Source organism: Macaca fascicularis, chromosome 3 (genome assembly GCF_037993035.2).
Source record: "Macaca fascicularis isolate 582-1 chromosome 3, T2T-MFA8v1.1".
NCBI classification, from domain to species: Eukaryota; Metazoa; Chordata; class Mammalia; order Primates; family Cercopithecidae; genus Macaca; species Macaca fascicularis.
In genome coordinates this window covers 127,404,263-127,428,609 of record NC_088377.1, presented here as the reverse complement: position 1 = coordinate 127,428,609, position 24,347 = coordinate 127,404,263, and the positions used below count along the sequence as shown (strand labels likewise).

The 24,347-nt window shown below is 36.8% G+C and overlaps 2 protein-coding genes and 1 long non-coding RNA gene across 4 annotated transcripts; 2 read left to right on the top strand and 1 right to left on the bottom strand.

The window, feature by feature from the left end:
• Window positions 1-3,710: 3,710 nt before the first annotated feature.
• On the top strand, window positions 3,711-8,296 carry GNGT1 (G protein subunit gamma transducin 1). Of its 2 annotated transcripts, none has more exons than XM_045388796.2 (3): window positions 3,711-3,788; window positions 3,883-3,986; window positions 8,016-8,296. In XM_045388796.2, the coding sequence occupies exons 2-3, from the start codon at window positions 3,891-3,893 to the stop codon at window positions 8,142-8,144; spliced, it is 225 nt and encodes a 74-aa protein (XP_045244731.1). In that variant the 5' UTR covers window positions 3,711-3,788; window positions 3,883-3,890; the 3' UTR covers window positions 8,145-8,296. The 2 variants fall into 2 exon arrangements, with proteins under 2 accessions (XP_045244731.1, XP_005550265.1); XM_005550208.4 differs by having other exon boundaries at window positions 3,880-3,986.
• A 1,180-nt stretch (window positions 8,297-9,476) lies between these two features.
• LOC135970201 (uncharacterized) lies at window positions 9,477-12,571 on the bottom strand. Its single transcript, XR_010585783.1, has 2 exons — window positions 12,163-12,571; window positions 9,477-12,069 (listed from the first exon to the last, which is right to left on the bottom strand). It is a non-coding gene; the product is annotated as an uncharacterized lncRNA (long non-coding RNA).
• A 6,231-nt stretch (window positions 12,572-18,802) lies between these two features.
• Window positions 18,803-23,576, top strand: GNG11 (G protein subunit gamma 11). The gene is made up of 2 exons (XM_005550207.4): window positions 18,803-19,298; window positions 23,153-23,576. The coding sequence occupies exons 1-2, from the start codon at window positions 19,203-19,205 to the stop codon at window positions 23,276-23,278; spliced, it is 222 nt and encodes a 73-aa protein (XP_005550264.1). The 5' UTR covers window positions 18,803-19,202; the 3' UTR covers window positions 23,279-23,576.
• Window positions 23,577-24,347: the final 771 nt, after the last annotated feature.

Below are 24,347 nucleotides of genomic sequence, written 5' to 3'. Positions count from 1 at the left end.
TGCTATTTGTCATCAACTCTGGACTTTCTATGTAATTCTGGGGTATGAAGAAACAAATCCACTCCTTTACACTAGTTTGAGAGATACGTGCTGCAATGAAAAATACGTCAGTTCAGACGTGCTGGAATGAAAAACACCTATGTTGTAACCTCAGCTCCACTGCCTCTCACTGTTTAATTTAGGGCATTCAAACTCCCTGGAATGCATTTGCCTCATCTGCAAAATGGAATAGGGAGTAAAGTAGATGATATTAAATTTGAATTTGAACCATTGACTTCAATATGACACTAAACATTTGGAATCTCCATGCAGACAATATTCACTGTTCTTCTTTGTGTCCTTGAAATAAGTGAAAATTTTCGTCCTTTTTTTTTATATATATATAAGACCTGTGACATCAAATTTGGTAAGAAATCTAGAATCTGCCAATAATATATTTGCTCTAAATAAAGTGTTTTAAATGTTTAATATTATTGAGCATGGTGTATCACAGCATTTTAGAGTTAAGAAATCATTTATTGATAAATGAAGTTAGAAAAATTGGATGTTTTTCTATGTTTAGGTAAATGCATATGACATAGGTTAGGTGACTTTGTCAATACTTCCTGATCTCTTCTATATACCAAACGCTATACAGAACAATAGAAAGTAATGAGGACATAAAAGTTATGCAACGTATGACCTGTCTTGTAAAGCCTCTAAAACTCCACTGTGTCTTCGGTTGAGTTTGCTAGAAGCAAAGCCTAAGACAGGAATTCTTGTGTAAGACATTTTTCCAGGGCAAGCTCTCAGGAGAAACTGCTAAAGGAGTAAGGCTGGGGCAAGAGGAGAAGTTAGTAAAAAGTGGTTTCGGAAGTCTGGCATCATTCTAAACCCATGGAAAGCTCTGAAAGTTTCTCAGTTACAACAAAGTTTTTCAGCCCAGAAGCAAGGGGGCTAGGCTGATAGGACCCCACATTAGCCAGCCTTTTGCTCCAAGTCAGCCTCAGGGGTCAGATGGGAACATAATCTCCCAGGCATCATCAGGAAAAGTGTTGCCCATCAGATAAGGGCCAACCTGTGCAAGAGGTTTGCCCTTGACAGTCAACACCTGCAGCTGCTGCGGACTCGGTACCTTACCCTGGAAAAAAAAGAGAGCTGGGCAGAGCATCTGGAATGCATGATATTAAAGGAGCCAAATGATGTACACATGATCTGCTATAAGTGTATCGGTAATATCACCTATGTCCTTTAGCGTACCTATAAGTTCCCCTATATTATATGGCAAGGGCCATATAAGACAGTACAGTTTGAAATTCTGGAAGTACAACAGAGTTAATAACACCAGCTAACACGTGCAAGTGCTTGCTCTGTTCTACACGCCGTTACAAAGTCCTTACCTACGTTATCCACATTTAATCCTCTCAAAAAATCTACAAGGTAGGTAATATTATTGCCCCTATTTCCCTGTAAACTAAGGCACAGGCAGGTCAAGTAATTTGGTCAGGGTCACACAGCTAGCAAGTACCAGTAAATGATTATTTTGTTGATAAGTATGTGAGAGGGCTTCCTGGAACAGAGAAAATGAAATTCTAAACCCAACCCAAGATCTACTAAATTAGAATCTCTAAGGTTGAACTCATAACTGTAACAAGTTTCCTAAAGTGATTCCTGCACACACTGAAGTGTGAAGAGCCATTGCCTAGAGGAATTAAAAGTTTTCCAAAATGAAGAAAAGTTGTGCAAAGAACATTGTCAAAATGTAAAAATGATCATCAAAAATACTTAATGAAGTTTTATATTTAGTCTAAAAGAGTGGGAAGGAAGATGAGAATAACATTTGGGCTCTCAAATACAAAACAGGATTATACAGGAAGAAATAACCTTTGTATAGTCATATTGTTTCTTAAAGAACGGAATAGCAAAAATAAAAACATAGGAATCACTGGGCTCAGGTACCCATAGTGTGTTATTTTCTACCTCTATGTTGGTCTAGGTAGACATTTTTCCCTTAAAATTATCTTAAACTCGAGACCATCCTGGCCAACATGGTGAAACTCCGTCTCTACTAAAAATACAAGTTAGCTGAGCGTGGCGGCATGTAACTGTAGTCCCAGCTACTCGGTAGGCTGAGGCAGAAGAATCACTAGAACCCAGGAGGCAGAGGTTGCAGTGAGCCGAGATTGGGCCACTTCACTCCAGCCTGGTGACACAGTGAAACTCCATCTAAAAAAAAAAAAAAAAAAAAAAAAAAAAAAATCTTAAACTACTACTTATCCAGAGAAGAACGGGATATTTTAAGACTGGGAAGGGAAACAATCTTTCTTCAAAGGTTTTGGAAATGAAAACATCATTTAAATACAAGGAAATAGGTTAACTGCTGATATATTATTAGCAGAGTATTTTCATGTAGATGTACAATGTTATGTTGTTCTCTGAAATATGAATACACTTACTTTTATAATAATACTTCATTACAAAAATTGGACTAGGGAGAAGGAGGAGACACTATAGGCACAATGCCACTTGGCCACTTGGGATAAAGGAAAGTTTTATCTTCTTAAGTTGAAGTATCTAAAAGCTGTTTTATTATTTATGTACTCAGGATTATTGTCTTGTAGGCAAGGTGGTCGTCTTCATGTTTATTTTTCACTTGTGGTAAGTTCACCTTGGACTTTTTATTTTGGGTAAACATCACTTACATCATCATTAATAAGGCTTTGGGGTTCCTTTTCCCCATTATTCAATTTCATAGCATTATCACCAGCTGTTGAGCCTTCTTCCCCATTACTCACTGGTCTAATTGGGGAGAAGAGGAATTGCGAAGAGGGCGGAAGAAAAAGTCTGTTCTAGTAGGATGTTTATTGGTAGATCAGACCTGCCATGTCCCCTTAACCTGCTAAATTTGGTCATCATTGTTACCAGATTCATTGTGACAGTTACAGGCAAATTCCAGGTGTTGTTGGAAAAACACTTATAAGTAATACACTAGTTTATTTTTGATTAAGAAGACTGTTTACGGAGGGGCACGGTGGCTCAAGCCTGTAATCCCAGCACTTTGAGAGGCTGAGACTGGCGGCTCTCGAGGTCAGGAGATTGAGACCATACTGGCTAACACGGTGAAACCCCGTCTCTACTAAAAAATACAAAAAACTAGCCGGGCGAGGTGGCGGTCTCCTGTAGTCCCAGCTACTTGGGAGGCTGAGGCAGGAGAATGACATAAACCCGGGAGGCGGAGCTTGCAGTGAGCTGAGATCAGGCCGCTGCACTCCAGCCTGGGTGACAGAGTGAGACTCCATCTCAAACAAAACAAAACAAAAAAACAAAAAAAAACAAACACTGTTTACTAGGTACACATTTAAACAATCCATTATTTATAATGAACTTATAGTGATACTTTTTATATGGTTCCCTTTTAATACCAGGTTAAATACTCTAGAGATTTAGGGAATTAATGGCCCGTCCTCCAAATGACCTCAAACTAAGTTAAATGACATAAAACATGTGGTGGAGGGTTTTGGAATTGACAGTAAGGATTGGAAACCCCAAATTTTACACTGTACGAAAGACCAGGGGCAAGAAGCAGCTTTAAGTATTTTAGATTATATACTGACTAAACTCACCCCTCCCAACAAACCTGTTGACAGGTGTTTAGGGTCAAATGCTTGACTTAATCATATTAGTGAAGATTAGGAAGAAGCTTTAAATTCCCAAGACTAGTGTGCATTGCTACAATTGTTAAGAGAGAGAGCTCATGTGAAATTGGTTGTCGTGGGATATTTAAAATAAAACAAAGAAGAGTTTACTTTGTAAGTTAAGAGCTGAGGGAATTGTTGGCTAAGACTGATTTGAAATAACTGCAGCAATTCATGTGTAGGTGCTAACCTTCTACACCTTCAGCAGGCAAAAAGATGCCAGTAATCAATATTGAGGACCTGACAGAAAAGGACAAATTGAAGATGGAAGTTGACCAGCTCAAGAAAGAAGTGACACTGGAAAGAATGCTAGTAAGTTGCTGCTTTCTTTAGAATTTTATTTTAAGCTAGAGATACTGTGGTGGTACCAGGTTAGAAAACATTGGCTGGTAAGGCTAAATGTAGTTACAAATAAATTGTTCATCTAAAAATGTATCAAAGATTAAGAAAATTGATAATCAATCACAACTATCTCTTGATTTAGATTCTAAATCGAAGAGGTTGGCAAACCATTTTCCTTTGGCCAAGCCCAATCCTTAGTCTCTTTTTGTATGACCACTAAGATAAGAATGCTTTTACATTTTTAAAGAGAAAAAGAAAGAAAGAAAGAAAGAAAGAAAGAAAGAAAGAAAGAAAGAAAGAAAGAAAGAAAGAAAGAAAGAAAGAAAGAAAGAAAGAGAGAGAAAAAGAAAGAAAGAGAGAGAAAAAGAAAGTAGGAGAATATGAGACAAAAACCATATTTTAGATAAACAATAAAGTAAATATGTGCATACAATAATATAGACATTTTGCTTTTACTTTTCTAAACTTCTCTTTATAATGCAATATTTTGATATTGATATTTTGATACAATATTTTGATATTGCTGCAATACTTTAAGCTATGATGTCATCCCCTCTTGCACTGTCATGGTCAGTAATAAATGAGTACATTCTACTCTTCTTTGGCAAATAAAGATGAGTTCAAACATAAGAACTCACTGGTTCCTCCTAAAAACATCTGACAAATCTTAGAAAGGGTTACCAACAGTTCACTGCCATTAGAAGGAGAAGAAATGGCAAAGGACTAAACCACCAAACAAACAGTGATGAAAGCTTGGAGGATGTAGATATGTATTTTAGGTCCCTTCATTTTAGGAAAATTATTAATAGTAGAACAAAACCTCCACAAGTGGTAACAATAACCTTATATTTTCAAAACATCTCATTTTATCAGGACAAAGTAAAAAAGGAGTTTGTGTTATCTTCATACTTGGTTCAAAATGCCTACTCCCAGTCAAAACTGGGATTTTTGGCTTCTTCTATGTTTATAATAATCTCAAACTCCCCTGTTGCCCTTTCCATATAGGCAAAACGTTTTGCTGTAAAGATAAAATTAAATCAGTACCAAGGCTTAGAACGTACACCAAATAAGTTAAAGTCCTTATTTTTACAATTCAGGGTAAATAAAATGAACTTTTGGGATAAAGGAAAGTTTTATCTTCTTAAGTTGAAGTATCCAAAAACTGTTTTATTATTTATGTACTCAGGATTATTGTTTTGTAGGCAAGGTGGTTGTCTTCTTGTTTATTATTCACTTGTGGTAAGTTCACCTTGGACTTTTTATTTTGGGTAAACATCACTTACATCATCATTAATAAGGCTTTGGGGTTCCTTTTCCCCATTATTCAATGTCTCTCTGCTCTTGGAAGTCAAACCAATTTAATATCAGACTGTAAAAACTCCATATACATACACACACAAACACACATGCATATAGATACACATACATATACATGTACTCTCTTAGTCTCCTCAGGGTGATGTACCAGAATACCATAGACTGGTGAGTTACAACCAATAGAAATGTATTTCTCACAGTTCTGGAAGCTGGGGCATCCAAGATTAAGGAACCAGCAGATTCAGTGTCTGGTGAGGGCCTGCTCCCTCCTTCATGAATGCCTGTCTTTTCATTTTGTCCTTACCTGGTGATAGGGGTGAGGAAGCTCTCTCGGGTCTCTTTTATAAGGACAGTAATCCTATTTATGAGAGTTCTGTCGTCATGACCTAATCACCTACCAAAAACCCCACCTTGGGGGTTAGGAGTTCAACAAATGAGTTTTTAGGGGACACAATTGTTCAGCCTGATACATATATATGATATATATATACACACACACACACACATATTATATATATAATATATAGAAATATATATGTAATATCTAGAAATATTATTTCTCTATATAATAGATAATAATACATATATTATACATAAAATGGAACTTCCAGGTCCTGAGCCCCCAGCTCTGACGTGTAATCAGTACAGTGTGGTTAAGTGGATATACTCTGAAACCATATTCCCAGCTCAGATTCTTTCTCCACAACAACTTTCTGCCTGTGTAATCCTCATCTATGTTAACTAACTTACCTGTGCCTCTGTTTCTTCAAAACAGCGATAGTAATAGCATCTAATTCAGAGGATAATTGGGAGGAATAAACAAGGTAATATACGCAAAGCTCTGAGAACAATGCCTGGTAATAGCAAGTGCTTTATGTCATTATGTTATTATTACCTTAAAATTATTATTGATTCTATGAACCAGACTGATTCATATTATACTGATTTTTTTTTTTAGTAATACAAGTCTTTGCATCCCGTTTCTAAAGCTGACAGATTTGCAATGACTATAAGTCAATGTAATAGGCAATGACTAAAGACAATTATTGTAGTAACAGCTAAAAATAGTTATCATTTGATTGTGCATCTTCTTGTGCCAGGCACCCGTTAGGCATTTAAGGCAACCAATGTAGCTATTCCTATTTTACAGTAATTTATGTAGTAAACTTATGTAGCAAAAGTAATTTATGTAGTAATTTTATAGTGTTTTATGTAGTAAATGAACCTTAGATGAATTACCTTAACTAAGACTAAATAGCTAGTAAATGAGAAGAGCCTTGCAATCCTATGTAAACTACATATATTTATATTAAGCCTCACTGAAATAATTTTTAAACCTATACACATATATAATTTTAGGTAATTTATTGTTCCTTTCATTCTCACATATGCAGATCCCAGCCAGGCACCTTCAAAACCAACCCCTTATGGACTACTGAATTAAGGAGAACAATTTACACCTCTGTTCCTGTCATCTGGTGAAGGCAAAAGTAGTGACTTTTAGGGGGAGAGTGTGGGACCACTGAGCAAGAGGGAAAAAAATGAATCTAAATTAATGCATATTTCAAAAGTTGTATAAATCTGCAAGTATCATCCTTTGAAGGAAGAACCTAACCTGACAAATGCTTCCTGGCCCCAGTGGAAAATAATTTGTTCTAATATGTAATTAATAAGTCTGCATAGTTGTAAACTAATCTTAAGTCTTATATCAAATTTTCCTTGGAATTTACATAAAAGTGGCCCAAAGATTTCATTTTAAAAAAAAAAAAACAGTAAATTGGTTAAATAACTTATGGTATGGCCACTTATTAGACTGACAAAAATAAAGTAGCATGGTGTTACTATCATGAAAGATACACTAATTGAAAACAAACAAGTTGAAGGTAAAAGAGTTTAAATAATTAGATTTCATGTGTGTGCATATATATATGTATATTTACGTATGTATAGAACATCACCTCTCTCTACAAGGCACGTTAAGTGGTACCTAACAGACTGTAGCTGAAAGGCCTGATTTTTTACTAAATCATTACTATAATGTTGCAGATAATTGAAAAGCAAAATCAAAAACAACAGGAATAATTCAGTCCAGCAAATTATTCACTGACCACTAAAGAACCCAGCCTCTATTCTAGATGGCTGGGATACATTGGACAAATCAGCCAGAGGTCCCTAACCCCTTGGAGCTCACCTAGTGCACCACCATGCTCAATCACTGTAGATGAGTGTAAAGGAAAATTACATGTGTATACTTCTGAGAATTCAGGGATAGTGATAAGCCTGGAATTTAATAATTATTCATTCTCTTCCACCTTTACGAGTCACAGTTTTGGAATGAGGAAAAGGTTTAATCAATATGAAATCTGATGACACCCTTGACTTCTGTTGCCAGCTGTGTTCTGATTCCTGGGTCTTGTCTCCTTCAATGCTGGAGGCAGTGTCTGCTGGGAATCTTTAGCTGGAGCATGACCAGCTGTTTTTCCTTTGTCTGGAGATATATCCAGAAGGATTGGGAAGGCTGCAACTTTCTTCTTTCCTACAAAGTACATATGCATTGGCAGAAAGCAGAGAGAATCATACTGAAAATATACAACCTGAAAATTTATTGTAATAAATAATTCTTGGCATTTGGAGTATTCAGTTTTAAACAAAATGAGTCATCCCTTTTTCCTTTCCCTTAAGGTTTCCAAATGTTGTGAAGAAGTAAGAGATTACGTCGAAGAACGATCTGGCGAGGATCCACTGGTAAAGGGCATCCCAGAGGACAAAAATCCCTTCAAGGAGCTCAAAGGAGGCTGTGTGATTTCATAATACAAAAAAAAAAAAAAAAAGCCACTGAGCATATCTCAAATGTTAATAACAATATGGATTTTTCTCATACATAATAGTACTACTAAGCGTGTATGTGAATTTTTAAATTTATAAATGTAAACTTTTAATAAAAATTGAGTGTTGTAACCCTTCATTCTATGTTTTTTCTTAACATATCTGGCACACAGTTTAACACATAATTGCCAATAAATATTGCTTGAAGTTCTTTAAAAAGAACTATGTTTTTTAAATGATTCTATAGCTTTCTGAGTCATCAGCATATACTAAATGTTTTATGCTTTTTTCACTTCCCTTTCAACACTTATAGTTTTCCACCCAGAAATTTTATGGATAAATTTCTATTTTCTTTCCCAAACTTTCTCTTGCTTATGGAATTAGGAAGCTTATTTTTCTGATATGCACTTCACCTATCTTGTGACTTTTCCCCAGAATGCCAACTGGGTTGAGGGTTCAGTCTGTGGTCACGGAGCACAGTGAATTTAACCAGCACCAGATTCACGGTTATAAGCATACACTTAGGAGCAAGACAGTTCTGGCTTTGCCACTGTACTGCCTACCTCACTTTGGATAAGCTACTTAATTCTTTCTAAATTTGTTTCTTCTAGCATAGGATGAAGATAATAATGGTTCTCTCTTCTGTTTTGTATAGGGGTTAAGTAATACACCAATCCAACTATAACACTCAGCATATTACCTGACCCATGGTAAGATACAATAAGGGTTAACTAGTACTATTACTTACTTAGAAAGGATCTAGACAAAATTTCCACAATCCTTTAAGATATATGCTGTTTTACCCTATCCTCATGAAGACTCTCAACAGCACAGTCTTTTCTTTAATAAGGTGAGCACACATGAGGGAGAAATCTCCATCACCTACATCAGGTCCTTCTGGCATCCTACTGAGTGTGCATGAGTCACATTTCATTACCATTGTGTTAATGACTACGAGATAACTTGCCTCTGCATCTGTAACAAAATGACAAGTTGTAATTACCCAAATCAGAAATCACTTTTGTTGTCAGTGTTTTTCTTGTTGCTGTCTCACATTTACAGTGCTATTTTGTATACTTCAGTGAACAGAATACTCAGAAATACTAATTGACTGTCATCCATTAAAAAAAAAAAACATTAAAATTATCTATTGTTTGGTCTGGAAGGGAGTCTGAAAGTTGTACCAAAGTTTGGTTCCTAGCACCATGCCCTCCCACTCTGACCATCATAAATGCTCAACAAATATCTGTTGACTCTTGTCTAACCCCTTCATTGTGAAATGGAGAAAATAAAGTTTCAGAGAAGTCACCTGACAAATTTCTTCAGTCAAGACTCTGGGCTTCTGGCTGAACGGTCAGCAACATACCCCACCATGTGTCTTCATCAAATATGCTTTGAATATTAAGGGATTTCAGGATTAGTTACTGAATCTCTTATCTATTTGTCCTCAAGAAAAGCTTTTTATCCTCTTATTTAAGTTTACAAAACCCTCTCCATACAGCCCTCCCAACCTCCACCAAGCGCTCCCTGTCTCTCTCTCCCACTCTATTTTCCTCCATAGCACCGTCACTGTCTGGCATACTACAATTTATTTGTTTATTGAATTGTGGTTTGTCTCTAGAAGTTTTCCATCTGCAAGTTAGTATTTATTTAGTGAAGTGTTCAGTATATCCCCTTTTCTCTGATTAAAATAAATACGAAGTACGTATTTGCTATGGCATTCAGTTTAGCATTGGAGACAGATTTTGAAGCCCAACAATTCAAGGTAAAATCCCAACTCTTCCTCCTTGTCATTGAGAACTTTGGACAAATGACCAAATGATTTCAACTCTTTGAACATTTTTTTTTTTTTTTTTGTATAAAGCTAGTGATTAGGATAGATGATCTGAATACTTGTAATCCCTTAGATCACAAATGGGTATACAAGAAGAAGCTAATAAATGTCCTCTATTATTATACTTCCTGTGGACAACATTTTCCCACCATCTGGAATTTAGTCATACTCATCCCGCCACCTGAAATCTCCCTCCACTCCATCCCATTTCAGCTCTTTGAAATCCTACTCTTCTTATGAGACTATCTCTCCTCTTCTACCTCAAGAGTATATTGTGTATATCCTAAGTCATTTAATGTTACTTTCCTTTCTCTTATTATAATGTCTATGGTAGTCTTAATTTCAGTGCTGTATTGGAAATTTCCCAAACCAGAAGCACTGTTCATCTTTGAAACTGTCATATCAACTAACAAATTGTCTGGACAATGTAATTGACTTTAAAAGCAGGCAAGAGTGGTGCTTAAAAAATGTTTATATTCGATAATTCAGAATTCTTATTGACTTAATTAATGATTAAATCACCAGTAGGGGACAATTCCTGTTGCTTAAAACACAGATTGTCAGCAGGTTTGAGTAAGAGAGAAATCACAGGAAGGAAGTATAGAGAAAGATGGTCCAGGAAGAAGGAAATGAAATCATGACTGTCCCACAGGCTACAGAGCTGTAACTGTCAGTGACTTTGGTTTGTTCAGAATTTTTTTATTTCAGGACTGGGATAACCAGGTTAAAGAGAATGAAGTAAGACTACAAGGCAACAAAAACCACTCCCAACACAAACTTAACATGTGACTTTTTAACAAAATTTTCTGATGTCATTAATGAGAATGAGTTATTATAGATACTACAATATATCATATGAGCTACCTGGACTTTAAAGGTATTTTGTGCACATAGGTGAGTGTAAGCTTTAGTAAGGAAAAAAAAAAAAAAAAAAAAAAAAAGGAAAACACCTCACTGTTATTTTAATTTGTACTGGTTTTATTTTAGCCAAATTTTAAAACCAAGCTAATATCAATCTTCCTAAATTCCTAAAATGTGAGTAAACATGAGGAAAATAGTAAACTGAGAATGAGAATGATCAATTTTGTATGATGGGAGTTAAAGTCTTAGAGAAAAAAAAATGGTAAGGGAAATCTTTATTTTTTATTTTATTTTATTTTATTTTTTTGAGACAGAGTCTCACTCTCTTGCTCAGGCTGGAGTGCAGTGGCGTGATCTCGACTCACTGCAACCTCTGCCTCCATGGTTCAAGTAATTCCGTCCCATCACGCCCAGATAATTTTTTTGTATTTTTAGTAGAGAAGGGTTTTGCCATGTTGGCCAGGCTGGTCTCAAACTCCTAATCTCAAATGATCCTCCCGCCTTGGCTTCTCAAAGTACTGGTATTGCAGGCCTGAGTCACCATCCTGACCAGAGAAATCATTTTCATATCATGAATTATAAGTAGTTGCTAAGACACTCAGAGCATCAGATACAGATCATCTTTTGACTTAACATTCTCTTCATCTAGAAAAGGAATCTTAGGGCCGGGTGCAGTGGCTCATGCCTGTAATCCCAGCACCTTGGGAGGCCTAGATGGGAGGATCACCTGAGGTCAGGAGTTCGAGACCAGCCTGGCTAACATGGTGAACCCTGTCACTGCGAAAACAAAGAAATAAATTAAATATACAAAATTAGCTGGGCATGGTGGCACATGCCTATAATTCCAGCTACTTGGGAGACTGAGGCAGAAGAATCACTTGAACCCAGAAGGCGGAGGTTGTAGTGAGCAGAGATCACGCCATGTCTATACTTCTGAGAATTCGGGGATGGTGCTAAGCCTGGAATTTAATAATTATTCATTCTCTTCCACCTTTACGAGTCACAGTTTTGGAATGAGGAAAAAGGTTTAATCAATATGAAATCTGATGACACCCTTGACTTCTGTTGCCAGCTGTGTTCTGATTCCTGGGTCTTGTCTCCTTCAATGCTGGAGGCAGTGTCTGCTGGGAATCTTTAGTTGGAGCATGACCAGCTGTTTTTCCTTTGTCTGGAGATATATGTAGAAGGAGTGGGATGGTGCAACTTTCTTCTTTCCTACAAAGTACACATGCATTGGTGGAAAGAAGAGAGAATTAAACTGAAAATATACAACCTGAAAATTTAGTGCAATAAATAAATTATTGGCACCTGGAGTATTCTGTTTTAAACCAAATGAGTCATCCCTTTTCCTTCCCCTTAAGGTATCCAAATGTTGTGAAGAAGAGATTATGTAGAAGGATAATCTGGCGAGGATCCACTGGTAAAGGGCATCCCAGAGGACAAAAATCCCTTCAAGGAGCTCAAAGGAGGCTGTGTGATTTCAAAATACAGAAAAAAAAAATATTAAATTGTTGGAAATATCTCAAATGTTAATAACAATATGGATTTTTCTCACACATAATAGTACTACTAAGCATGTACATGAATTTTTAAAATTATAGATGTAAACTTTTAATAAAAATTGGAATGTAGTAACCCATCATTCTATGTTTTTCTTAACATATCTGGCACACTGTTTAACAATAATTGCCAATAAATATTGTTTAAAGTTATTTAAAAATAACTGTGTTTTTTAAATGATTCTATATTATTCTGAGTTGTCAGCATATATTTACTGTTTTATGTCTTTTCACTTCCCTTCCAACACGTACAGTTTTCTACCCAGAAATTTTATGGTTAAGTTTCTATTTTCTTTCCCTAACTTTCTCTTGCTTATGGAATTAGGAAGCTTATTTTTCTGATATGCACTTCACCTATCTTGTGACTTTTCCCCAGAATGCCAACTGGGTTGAGGGTTCAGTCTGTGGTCACGGAGCACAGTGAATTTAACCAGCACCAGATTCATGGTTATAAGCATACACTTAGGAGCAAGACAGTTCTGGCTTTGCCACTGTACTGCCTACCTCACTTTGGATAAGCTACTTAATTGTTTCTAAATTTGTTTCTTCTAGCATAGGATGAAGATAATAATGGTTCTCTCTTCTGTTTTGTATAGGGGTTAAGTAATACACCAATCCAACTATAACACTCAGCATATTACCTGACCCATGGTAAGATACAATAAGGGTTAACTAGTACTCTTACTTACTTAGAAAGGATCTAGACAAAATTTCCACAATCCTTTAAGATATATGCTATTTTACCCTATCCTCATGAAGACTCTCAACAACACAGTCTTTAATAAGGTGAGCACACATGAGGGAGAAATCTCCATCACCTACATCAGGTCCTTCTGGCATCCTACTGAGTGTGCATGAGTCACATTTCATTACCATTGTGTTAATGACTAAGAGATAACCTGCCTCTGCTTCTGTAACAAAATGACAAGTTGTAATTACCCAAATCAGAAATCACTTTTGTTGTCAGTGTTTTTCTTGTTGCTGTCTCACATTTACAGTGCTATTTTGTATACTTCAGTGAACAGAATACTCAGAAATACTAATTGACTGTCATCCATTAAAAAAAAAAAATATATTAAAATTATCTATTGTTTGGTCTGGAAGGGAGTCTGAAAGTTGTACCAAAGTTTGGTTCCTAGCACCATGCCCTCCCACTCTGACCATTATAAATGCTCAACAAGTATCTGTTGACTCTTGTCTAACCCCTTCATTGTGAAATGGAGAAAATAAAGTTTCAGACAAGTCACCTGACAAATTTCTTCAGTCAAGACTCTGGGCTTCTGGCTGAACGGTCAGCAACATACCCCACCATGTGTCTTCATCAAATATGCTTTGAATGTTAAGGGATTTCAGGATTAGTTACTGAATGTCTTTTCTATTTGTCCTCAAGAAAAGCTTTTTATCCTCTTATTTAAGTTTACAAAACCCTCTCCATACAGCCCTCCCAACCTCCACCAAGCGCTTCCTGTCTCTCTCTCCCACTCTATTTTCCTCCATAGCACTGTCACTGTCTGGCATACTACAATTTATTTGTTTATAGAATTGTGATTTGTCTCTAGAAGTTTTCCATCTGCAAGTTAGTATTTATTTAGTGAAGTTTCAGTGTATCCCCTTTTCTCTGATTGAAATAAATACAAAGTAAGTACATGCTATGGCATTCAGTAACACATAGAAGATGGTCCTAACCAACATCTCTAGCTTTCAGTTTACCATTGGAGACAAATTTTGAAGCCCAACAATTCAAAATTAAAACCCCGACTCTTCCACCTTGTAGTTGAGAACTTCAGAAAAATGACTTCAACTATTTGAACATGTTTTTGTTTTTGTTTTTTTTTCCATATATAAAATTAGTGATTAGACTAGATTATCTGAATACTTATAATCCCTTAGATCAGAAATGGGTATATAGAAAGAAGCCTAATAAATGTCCTCTATTATTATACTGCCTGTGAACATTTTCCCACCATCTGGAATTTGATCATACTGATCTCTCCACCTGAAATCTCCCTCCACTCCACCTCGTTTCGGCATTTCAAAATCCTACTCTTCTTATGAGACTCTCTCTCCCATTCTACCTCAGGAGTATTTTGTGTGTCTCTTAAGTCATTTAGCATTACTTTACTTTTTCTCATTACAATTTCTACAGTTGTCTTAATTTCAGTGCTGTATTGGAAATTTCCCAAGTCAGAAGCACTATTCATCTTTGAAACTGTCATATCAACTAACAAATTGTCTGGATAATGTAATTGACTTAAAAAGCAGGCAGGATTGGTGCTTATAAAATGTTTATATTGGATCAAACTTCCTAAATGTCTAAATAATGTGTTTACATGAGGAAAATAGCAAATTAAGTAATGAGAATGATCAGTTATGTGTGATTGGAGTTAAAGTAATATAGAAAAAAATTGGTAAGAGAAATCATTTTTTAAATTTTTATTTTATTTTACTTTATTTTTTTTTGAGATGGAGTGTCACTGTCTCGCCCAGGCTGGAGTGTAGTGGCACGATATTGGCTCACTGCAAACTCTGCCTCCCGGGTTGAAGCAATTTTATGCCATGACGCCTGGTTTTTTTGGGGTTTTTTTTCTGTCTTTTTAGTAGAGAAGGGATTTCACCATTTTGGCCAGGCTGGTCTCAAACTCTTGACCTCAAGTGATCCTCCTGCTTCAGCCTCACAAAGTGCCGGGATTACAGGTGAGAGCCACCACTCCCAGCCAGAGAAATCATTTTGATATCATGAATTATAAGTAGTTGCTAAGATATTCAGAGCATCAGACACAGATCATCCTTTGACTTGGCATTCTCTTCACCTAGAAAAGGAATCTTAGGGCCAGATGCAGTGGCTCAAACCCGTAATCCCAGCACTTTGGGAAGCCTAGGTGGGAGGATCACCTGAGGTCAGGAGCGAGACCAGCCTGGCCAACATGGTGAAACCCCGTCTCTACTGAAAAAATAAATAAATAAATATATATATATATATATATACACAAAATTAGCTGGGCGTGGTGGCACGTGCCTGTAATCCCAGCTATTCGGGAGGCTGACAGCAGAATCACTGAACCTGGGAGGTGACGGTTGCAGTTAGTGGAGATCATGCCATTGCACTCCAGCCTGGGCAACAAGAGCGAAACTCCGTCTCCCCGCCTCTCCCCCCCCAAAAAAAGAAAAAGAAAAAATAAAAGGAATCTTAGGTAAGTAGTTACAGGAAACAAATGAGCTCCTAAAAACTGCTTCATGATTGTTTTAACAGACGAAAACAAATATGAAATGAACCAAGAGCATGTAAAATATACTTTCTTTAAAGAAACCATAATTTCAATGAGCTAAACAGTTACCATGCACTGTTTAATTTTATTTATTTATTTATTTATTTATTTATTTATTTATTTATTTATTTTTAGAGAGGGAGGTCTTGGTATGTTGCCTAGGCTGGTCTCAAACTGCTGAACCTTTGGTCTCATGTGATCCTCCTGCCGCAGTTTCTCAAAGTCACTCCATAAATTTTAGAAGAGCAGAATTTGAAAGGTAACCTAGTTCACATACCAAATAAAAAAGCTGAAATAATGTGTTTCTTGCAAAAATCACAAAGATAAAATAAGACCAGAATCCTGATCTGTTTTGAGTTCAAGTTAGTATTAGCTCAATTCCAGTTTAACTGCCTTCAATGTTTTATTTTTCTTTATACAGATTTTTAACAACATAATAAATCAGAAAAATTGTCAAAACCTTGTTTTTCCTATTTTTGCATACCAAAGTAAAAATTTCATGGTTGTTACTCTTTTGTAATTTAAAAGTGAAAATGGTTACTTTCATTTTTATTAACTAATTTCTATAAAACATTTGTGAAAAGACAGTGGGCTAACTAATCAAAGTTCTTTGCTGGTTGCACCTGTCATTTTTACTAAAGAGTGGTTTCTACTCATACTACTTGTAAAATAACTTTTACTGGGGTAATATGTAAAATATAAGTAAAAATTTAAGGAAATATTCGAACATAACTAAACAAATTTTAAAATGTATTTATTCAAAATTTTTGAATGTTGCTGATAAACTATTTCTGCAAGTATACACGAGAAATTGCTTAACATGGTTCTTCTCTGGGAAGTAAATTCAGTGTCTAGGCATAGAAGACTACACGTCCTTTTGTTAAAAAAAAAAAAAAAAAAACTGTTATCATCGTTTTACTATTTAAAACCAAACAGAGCCAGGCGCGGTGACTCAAGCCAGCACTTTGGGAGGCTGAGGTGGGCGGATCAAGGGGTCAAGAGATCAAGACCATCCTGGCTAGCACGGTGAAACCCCGTCTCTACTAAAAATATGCAAATATTAGCTGGGCGTGGTGGTGGGCGCCTGTAGTCCCAGCTATTCCGGATACTGAGGCAGGAGAATGGCATGAGCCCAGGAGGCAGAGCTTGCAGAGAGCCCAGATCGTGCCACTGCACTCCAGCCTGAGCGACAAAGCAACTGTCTCAAAAAATAAAAATTAAATTTAAAAAAAAGCTTTTTCAGAATGCTGTGTGATCATGCAATTGCAACATTTTGCAATTCACTTCAGTTTAAGCAATTTACTTAAGATATTAGAATAAGAACTATTGAATAATAATAAAAAAGAAGACTAATAAGTATTTTGTTTCTAATATGTCTCATAATACGGTGGGAAAAGTCAACGAACCAATATGGGCTTATAAATATTTATCCCTCTATGCAACTAGATGATTTGATGGAAAAGAAATTTCTAAGCCAAAATAATTCTATATTTATGACTTAGAACAAACACACATTAATTTATTTAACCAATTTATTTAACTTAGGTGCTGAACCTATTTAATTTTGGTCACATTCACATTGATTACTTTCACTAATTTATTTAAGATATTTTAAACCAACTTTTTAAATTTAAGTAATAGAAAATTTTAAAAATGAATTAGTGCAGAAGACAGATATGGATATTTGTCTGTCTCCCTGCTTATTCACACGTAAATTTCAGCTGATGATCTAACTACTTTGAGCCTGGGAAACGCTGGTATTTCAAATATTGAAAGTGAAGCTCTTAAACATCTTCTTTGTGAAAATGATTTATCATATATAGACATACAAATACAATTAAAGACACAACACAGTTAGCTGATTCACCACCTTCCCTGCCTTACTATACATTTTGCAAATTAGACAACCAAAACTCAGAAAAATTAAGTGACTTTTTCAGTGATGGCCTGTGGCAGAGCTGGGACTACAAGTCAGGAGTATTCATTAAGTGGTTCATTGTTCTTTTCATTCTAATTTATTCATTGAGGATGAGCAGAGAATGGTAAGAAACTAGGAACGAACAAAAACTCCTGCTTCCTAAACAGAGAATGGTCATGGGTGTCTAGGGTCAGCTACTCCGAAATACTCAGTTAATGCCTCCACTCTTCACTTGCATTTGACTGTGTGAGACAGAAGGTTATCTCTGGAAAGAAAGAGAAATACCCAACTGCTAGGGAAGGTTTCTAACATTCATGTTTGATTTTTCTTCTATTCTTTTGAGCACTATTAACAAGGCTTTAGTTATAGTTAAAGGGAAAGTTTTATTGAATGTAAACATTTTTCACATCGGATACTTTTCCTAGCTTCCCAGAGCAACAGCGCGATAAATATTGCTTTCCAGAAAATTAAGAAACTAATACTAAATGAATCCACTGCCTACATCCAGGAAGGTTCAGGAGCCAGGAATTCAAAATCCTTGGTGTCAAGTGTCACCCAAACCTTGGGGCTGGGGAGTGGAGAAAGGCTTTCTGGTAAGAACTTTAAGATTCCTGCTTCTGTCTTCTATTATATCATCCTTTGATGCGCCACTCTACAAAACATTCCCCCGAAAAAAGTAAAAAAGTAAAAACTCTGCTGCTGAGGATGCAGATGATTATTTAACGACAAAAAATGTCCGAGCAACTTGTAAACGATATTCACACCCTGTTGCCCCCTCCTCTCCCAAAATGTGTAAATCCATATTAGGCCTTGATCTACACAAATCAGCAGAGCACTGGTGGGCATTTCTGGGATTAAGATTGAGCTTCATTTTCTTTTGAGCCTTTTCTTAAGCGTCCACATTCCCCACTATGCATTTATTAGGTTGATGCAAAACTAATTGCACCAACCTACATATGTAATTAGGGAAAAGTAATTACTTTTGCACCAACCTATGTATGTAATTAGGGAAAAACTATATCTGGCATATTTTTAAAACTCTTTGAGAGGCGAAGGGTAGTTATTTCCTGCTGGGTAGTGTACTCTTTTCCTTGCTTCACAAACAAAACCCGGATGTGACTTGGAAACGGAAAAAAAAAGGGGGGGGGGGAGTGCGGGGTGGGGGGGCGAGAAGTATAAAAAGTAAAATTTCTGCTGTCCCCAGTAAGGCAGCCCTAGCCCAGCCGCCCCCCGCGGGCGTGGCAGTCCTGAGTCAGGGCCTGTCCCGGGCCAGCATCCCTGCTGGGCGATTGAGCGGCGGGAAGCTGCTTTTGAACCAGTCTCAAAGTTAACCCTAACCTAGCACCCAAGCAGCCCTCCTAGGTTGTGGGGACTTGAGAAAAGGCAGAGTTCTCATGTCCTAGGACGCTGGGGCGCGCTGGCGTGACGGGGTCCCGGAGGAAGCGGAGCCCTCGGGGAGCTGGGGACCGCAGCGGGGCTGCAGTCACATCCTGTGCGGGTGAGCGGCGGGCCAGGCCCGGCAGTTGTTTCGACACGCGCCGAGCTTCGCAGCTCTTCCAGGGGCTCCGCTGCCCGAGCTAGCCCGGGCCCAGTTCTGGGGCGAAAATGCCAGCCCTTCACATCGAAGATTTGCCAGAGAAGGAAAAACTGAAAATGGAAGTTGAGCAGCTTCGCAAAGAAGTGAAGTTGCAGAGACAACAAGTAAGTTGGCTGTTCCGGAATATTTCCTTCTCTGAAATGAAGCAGGGTTCGGTTTGTCCTGCTTAGTAACAGTAAAACAAATAGTTTAGCTTATTTTTCCTCCCCTTTGTAGCTTCTCTTCTCACCACCCCTTTGACAGTGCCTGGGGACTGCCAGCTGATGTGGGGAAATCGTAGGAGGTAGAGGAGAGGTCTAGGATCCGATAAGGAATTTAAGGCCAAATGTCCTAACTTTTTAAGATGCCTAGGAAGGGGAAAATAGACAAGAAATCTTGCTTTCCATTAGACAGCTGTTTTTCGAAACTCACTTGTAGGAAAAAAGTGGATAGCTACTTGGTTCTTTCATCTTTTACACTACTAGAAAGGATGATATTTGAAAGAAATTTTCTAAAACCATATTGTGAAGTCTTACATTATTTAATTTTGAATTTCACCAGTGGCCTTCAGTGATATGCAAAGAACAGTCCACCGAAACTGGGGAGCAAAATATTAGAATTTCTATCTTTATTTATTTGTAAATCTCATCCCTTTATAATTTTCACTTTATGTTTTATAAGTATGCGATTAATACAGTAGTATCTGTACTTATTTATACAGAATTATACATATACTGAGGTGTATATGAAAAATTTTTTAGTGATCACAATTTAAAAGTTTTAGAGACTATTGATAGAGATTGCCATTTCAATGATAACATATGACCCAGTATTTAATATTCTCCACTGAAACGTCTTGGTTTTATAAGTTTTATAAGTTTTACTTCAATTTCTTACTGGTCATCAGGACCTTCCTTTAGACACTAATCTCTCTTCCTGTTTTAACTCAGTCAGGCATCCTGTAGACTAGGAAAAGTCTTTGAATAGATATTGTTTAAAGATAATTAACCTTTCCTTTTCAGCAAGAAAATTTTGAACTGATCTTATTTATTATGGTTTAGCACTAGAAAAAAATTAAGAAAAACAATGGAAATGAAGCATTATAATATGCTCACTTGCCTTCCTGTTCTAGTTGTAATGAATCTGGTAAGGGCAAGAGTCTTTACTCTTGAGTGATGATTAGAAGATGCAGGCATTTTTGTGTTTTACTTTTTACATATTTCTTTTCTCAAATTTAACCTTTCACATCCAAATCCCTGCTCTTCCTAGCTTTTATAATGAGATGTCCCCTCTATCATGTTAACGGTTTGTAGCTTTAAAAATACCAATGTGTTTAAAGGGGAAAAGAAGGAAGTTACACTACCCACTCAATAAGCATGCTTCTTGACACCTTAAGGGACCCATTTTATGGATGGCAAAGTTCCCGGTACAGCAAGTGTTGGCCACTTAGATATGTTCATACAATAAACCTTAGGAGTTACATATTAAACAGAGTTTCATATACTGAAGTACAGCATTGCCTATGCAAGGTTCTAATATCTTAATATTTGGTATCACTGTGCAGAACTTAGGAAAAAAGACAAGTGTCTTCTACTTATCCAGAGTTTTAAGTTAACTATTGAACAGGGATGTGGATGCAACTGACTATGTAAAAATTGATTGTATCATTCATTAGCAATTTCTCCCTGCTAGCCAGCCTGACCCTTTAGGACACGGCCTGTGGCATCAACTTCCCACCTCCAGAAACCTCAAGTGTATGCCAGAGGGAGAAAAAACTTTGGGTACATGTGTATCCTTAGGAAATACAGAAAGAGGCATCTAAATCTCAAAAATAATATTAAGACATTTGATTACACACTTGGAATTATACATGGTTACTGCTAGACAAGCATTGGAATGCTTAGAGATCATTCATCTCCCTCACTTTAAGGATTAAAAAAAACTTGAGTCCCACAAAGGCTAACGAGCTCCTCATTTAAGACCACAGAGATAGATAGTGATAGGGCAGCTACTAAAACATTCTTCTTCTCATGCCCAGTTCATTTTTCAGTCAATAAATAGTTAACATCTAGGCTACGTGTTCAGTCCTTAACTCAGGCCCCGACAAAACTTGCAAGTTCCGTTCTGGCTGTAGTTAAATGTTTATCAAACATATCCTCTTGATTACAGAAGGAAATGTATCAAAGGAGTAATTACTCACATTTGGAGGTTGCAGACCTCTTCTGAAACCTAATGAAAAGACCTTGTAAGAAAAGATTCAATGTAGGGAGCATGAATCTTGTCCATAAATTAACTTGGGACCACAGACCCTAGGTTATGGACACGTGCATTATCAACTCTGAAAATTCACTTAAAATGTATGCACTCTGAATGTCAGCAACAATTGAGAGCAAATGTTACCTGAAAGAATTGTACCTGAAAGATTTTATTTTGCCAGATTTTAAGTCACAGAACTACATCACCTACTTTTCAATTTAAGGTCAGAGGCTTCCACACTTTTTTGCAAAGGATAATCATTTGGGATGTGGAAGTAAAATATTAGCATTTCTATTTTTGTTTAGTTTTAAACCTCACCCATTAATAATTTCCAGTTTATGTTTTATAATTTTGCATGATGTATTAACAAAACAGTATCTGTAGTTATTTGTAGTTAAAAGTTATATTCATTTTGGGATACATATGCAAACATGTTTTAGTAGTAACCATTAAAACAGTTTGAGGTTACTAATTTAGATTACTAATTCAGTGGGAACATTTGCCCAGTTTTCCTAGGTCTCCATTTAAATTTGCTGGTGTGGCCCAGCGCAGTGGCTCACTTCTGTAATCCCAGCACTTTGGGATGCCGAGGCGGCCGGATCACGAGGTCAGGAGATCGAGACCATACTGGCTAACACGGTGAAACAAAATTAGCAGGGCGTGGTCGTGGGCGCCTGTAGTCCCAGCTACTCGGGAGGCTGAGGCAAGACAGTGGCGTGAACCCGGCAGCTGGAGCTTTGCAGTGAGCCGTGATCATGTCACTGCACTCCAGCCTGGGTGACAGAGCGAGACTCCGTCTCAAAAACAAATAAATAAATTAATTAAATTAAATTTGCTGGTACTTCTGTAATTTTTACTGTAAATTTCTTACTAGCAACACAGGGCTTCATTAAGACCCTAATTTCTTTTATTTTGCTTTTATTCTTTTTTTTTTTAACTCATTCTTGCAACCTGTCTTTTAAGGATAGATAGACTTTTTGAAGAAACGATTCTTGTAAGAATAGACTTTTTGAAGACATTATTCAATTTTTTCTCCATCGCAGAAAAAATTTATTCTCAGATAAGCCTAATAAGTCTCAGAATCTAAGTCTTTTATTATGATCATTGCCCTCATGCAGCAGGAAGAAATTCTGAGGAGCAACACAGAGTGCAATATTTGGACAACTCCAATCTTTCCAGAGTCAGGCTTTTTCCAAAGCTTCTATCATTTTGTGAAATTTCAGAACATGACACACACCCATAAGTGAGAATCGTGGCATTATACACCCCAAAACATTTGGGGATTATCTACTACTGCACCTGCTCATTAGCATGAAAAATTAAAATAAGATTATATTTCAGTTCCTAAAATATTGTAGATGTGTCATAATTGTATTTTAGCAGAGGAAGGAAATCATATGAGACACAATGGGAAAAAATTGCTGGAGATGATTTATTTAATGCAGTGACTTTCAAACATTTTTGAATTTGACCAACGACCAACAGTAAGAAATATGTTTTACATAGATTGTATCATAGATATAGTAATAGAATAAAAATATTAGAGTGCAGAACCCAGATTTTATATGTGTATCATATATAATATATATACACACAAATATACATATATGTAAAAAAATGTTTAAAAACTGCTTGTATTCAGTTATACTAATTTCATTTAGGGGTAGGGACAAAGTTTAAACAACCATAAACTAATATATTCTTTTTTTTTTCTGTACTTAAGGTGTCTAAATGTTCTGAAGAAATAAAGAACTATATTGAAGAACGTTCTGGAGAGGATCCTCTAGTAAAGGGAATTCCAGAAGACAAGAATCCCTTTAAAGAAAAAGGCAGCTGTGTTGTTTCATAAATAACTTGGGAGAAACTGCATCCTAAGTGGAAGAACTAGTTTGTTTTAGTTTTCCCAGAAAAAACCAACATGCTTTTTAAGGAAGGAAGAATGAAATTAAAAGGAGACTTTCTTAAGCACCATATAGATAGGGTTATGTAGAAAAGCATATGTGCTACTCATCTTTGCTCACTATGCAGTCTTTTTTAAGAGGGCAGAGAGTATCAAAGGTGCAATTATGGAAATATGAGCATTACTTGAGCATGACACTTCTTTCAGTATATTGCTTGATGCTTCAAATAAAGTTTTATCTTGGGAAGATGAGTGTTGGTGATTTAAGAAGGCACTTTTCATCCATTAACTTTTATATTTCTCCCCAAAATCTTTTGGGTGTGGAATATGATTGGGCTTGGAATATGATTGAGAAGATTAGGTGGTTCGACAGATCACACCTCCAATCCAGTTCTCTGCATCAACGGTTTAGAGTGCTGAGTTCTGACCACAGGAATGTGTTTGATCTAACCTTAACTATTTAGAAACTGAGCAGGTAGAATTCCTATAACATTGACAGAAGTCACATTATCTGAGTCAGGAACAAGGCCAAGCCACATCTATGTTAGTAATATCCTAGTTTATCATCATTTAGATCTTCTTAATAGTGTTCCTGTAGGAGTAGCCTTGAAGAAAAGACTGAGTTGGGGATCAGGAAGGGTGCCCTGCCTCTCCGCAGCATAGTGGCCAGGCCAGCCCTGGCTTTGAGGACCTGCACAGAGCTACATCTCCCATGTGCTCTCCAGGTCTTGGGCACGGCACTACTCCAGTTCTGTGGCATTGGTGCAGACACTTGGATCTCTGCACTCATGCTTACCAGCATTTTCCAGCAGGCCTTGGTCAAACATGGCTCTTTTTCTTCTCCTCCAAAGGCACCAGTGAATCTTTGCCCACTTTAAAGATTAGTTGGTCTTTTTCTTACTGATGTGTAGGAATTCTTCATATATTCTGGCCTTTATTCATGGTTGGTGATATGTGTTGCAAATACCTTTTCCCAGTCTGTGGCTTACGTTTTCACAGTGACGTTTCCTTCAGTGGT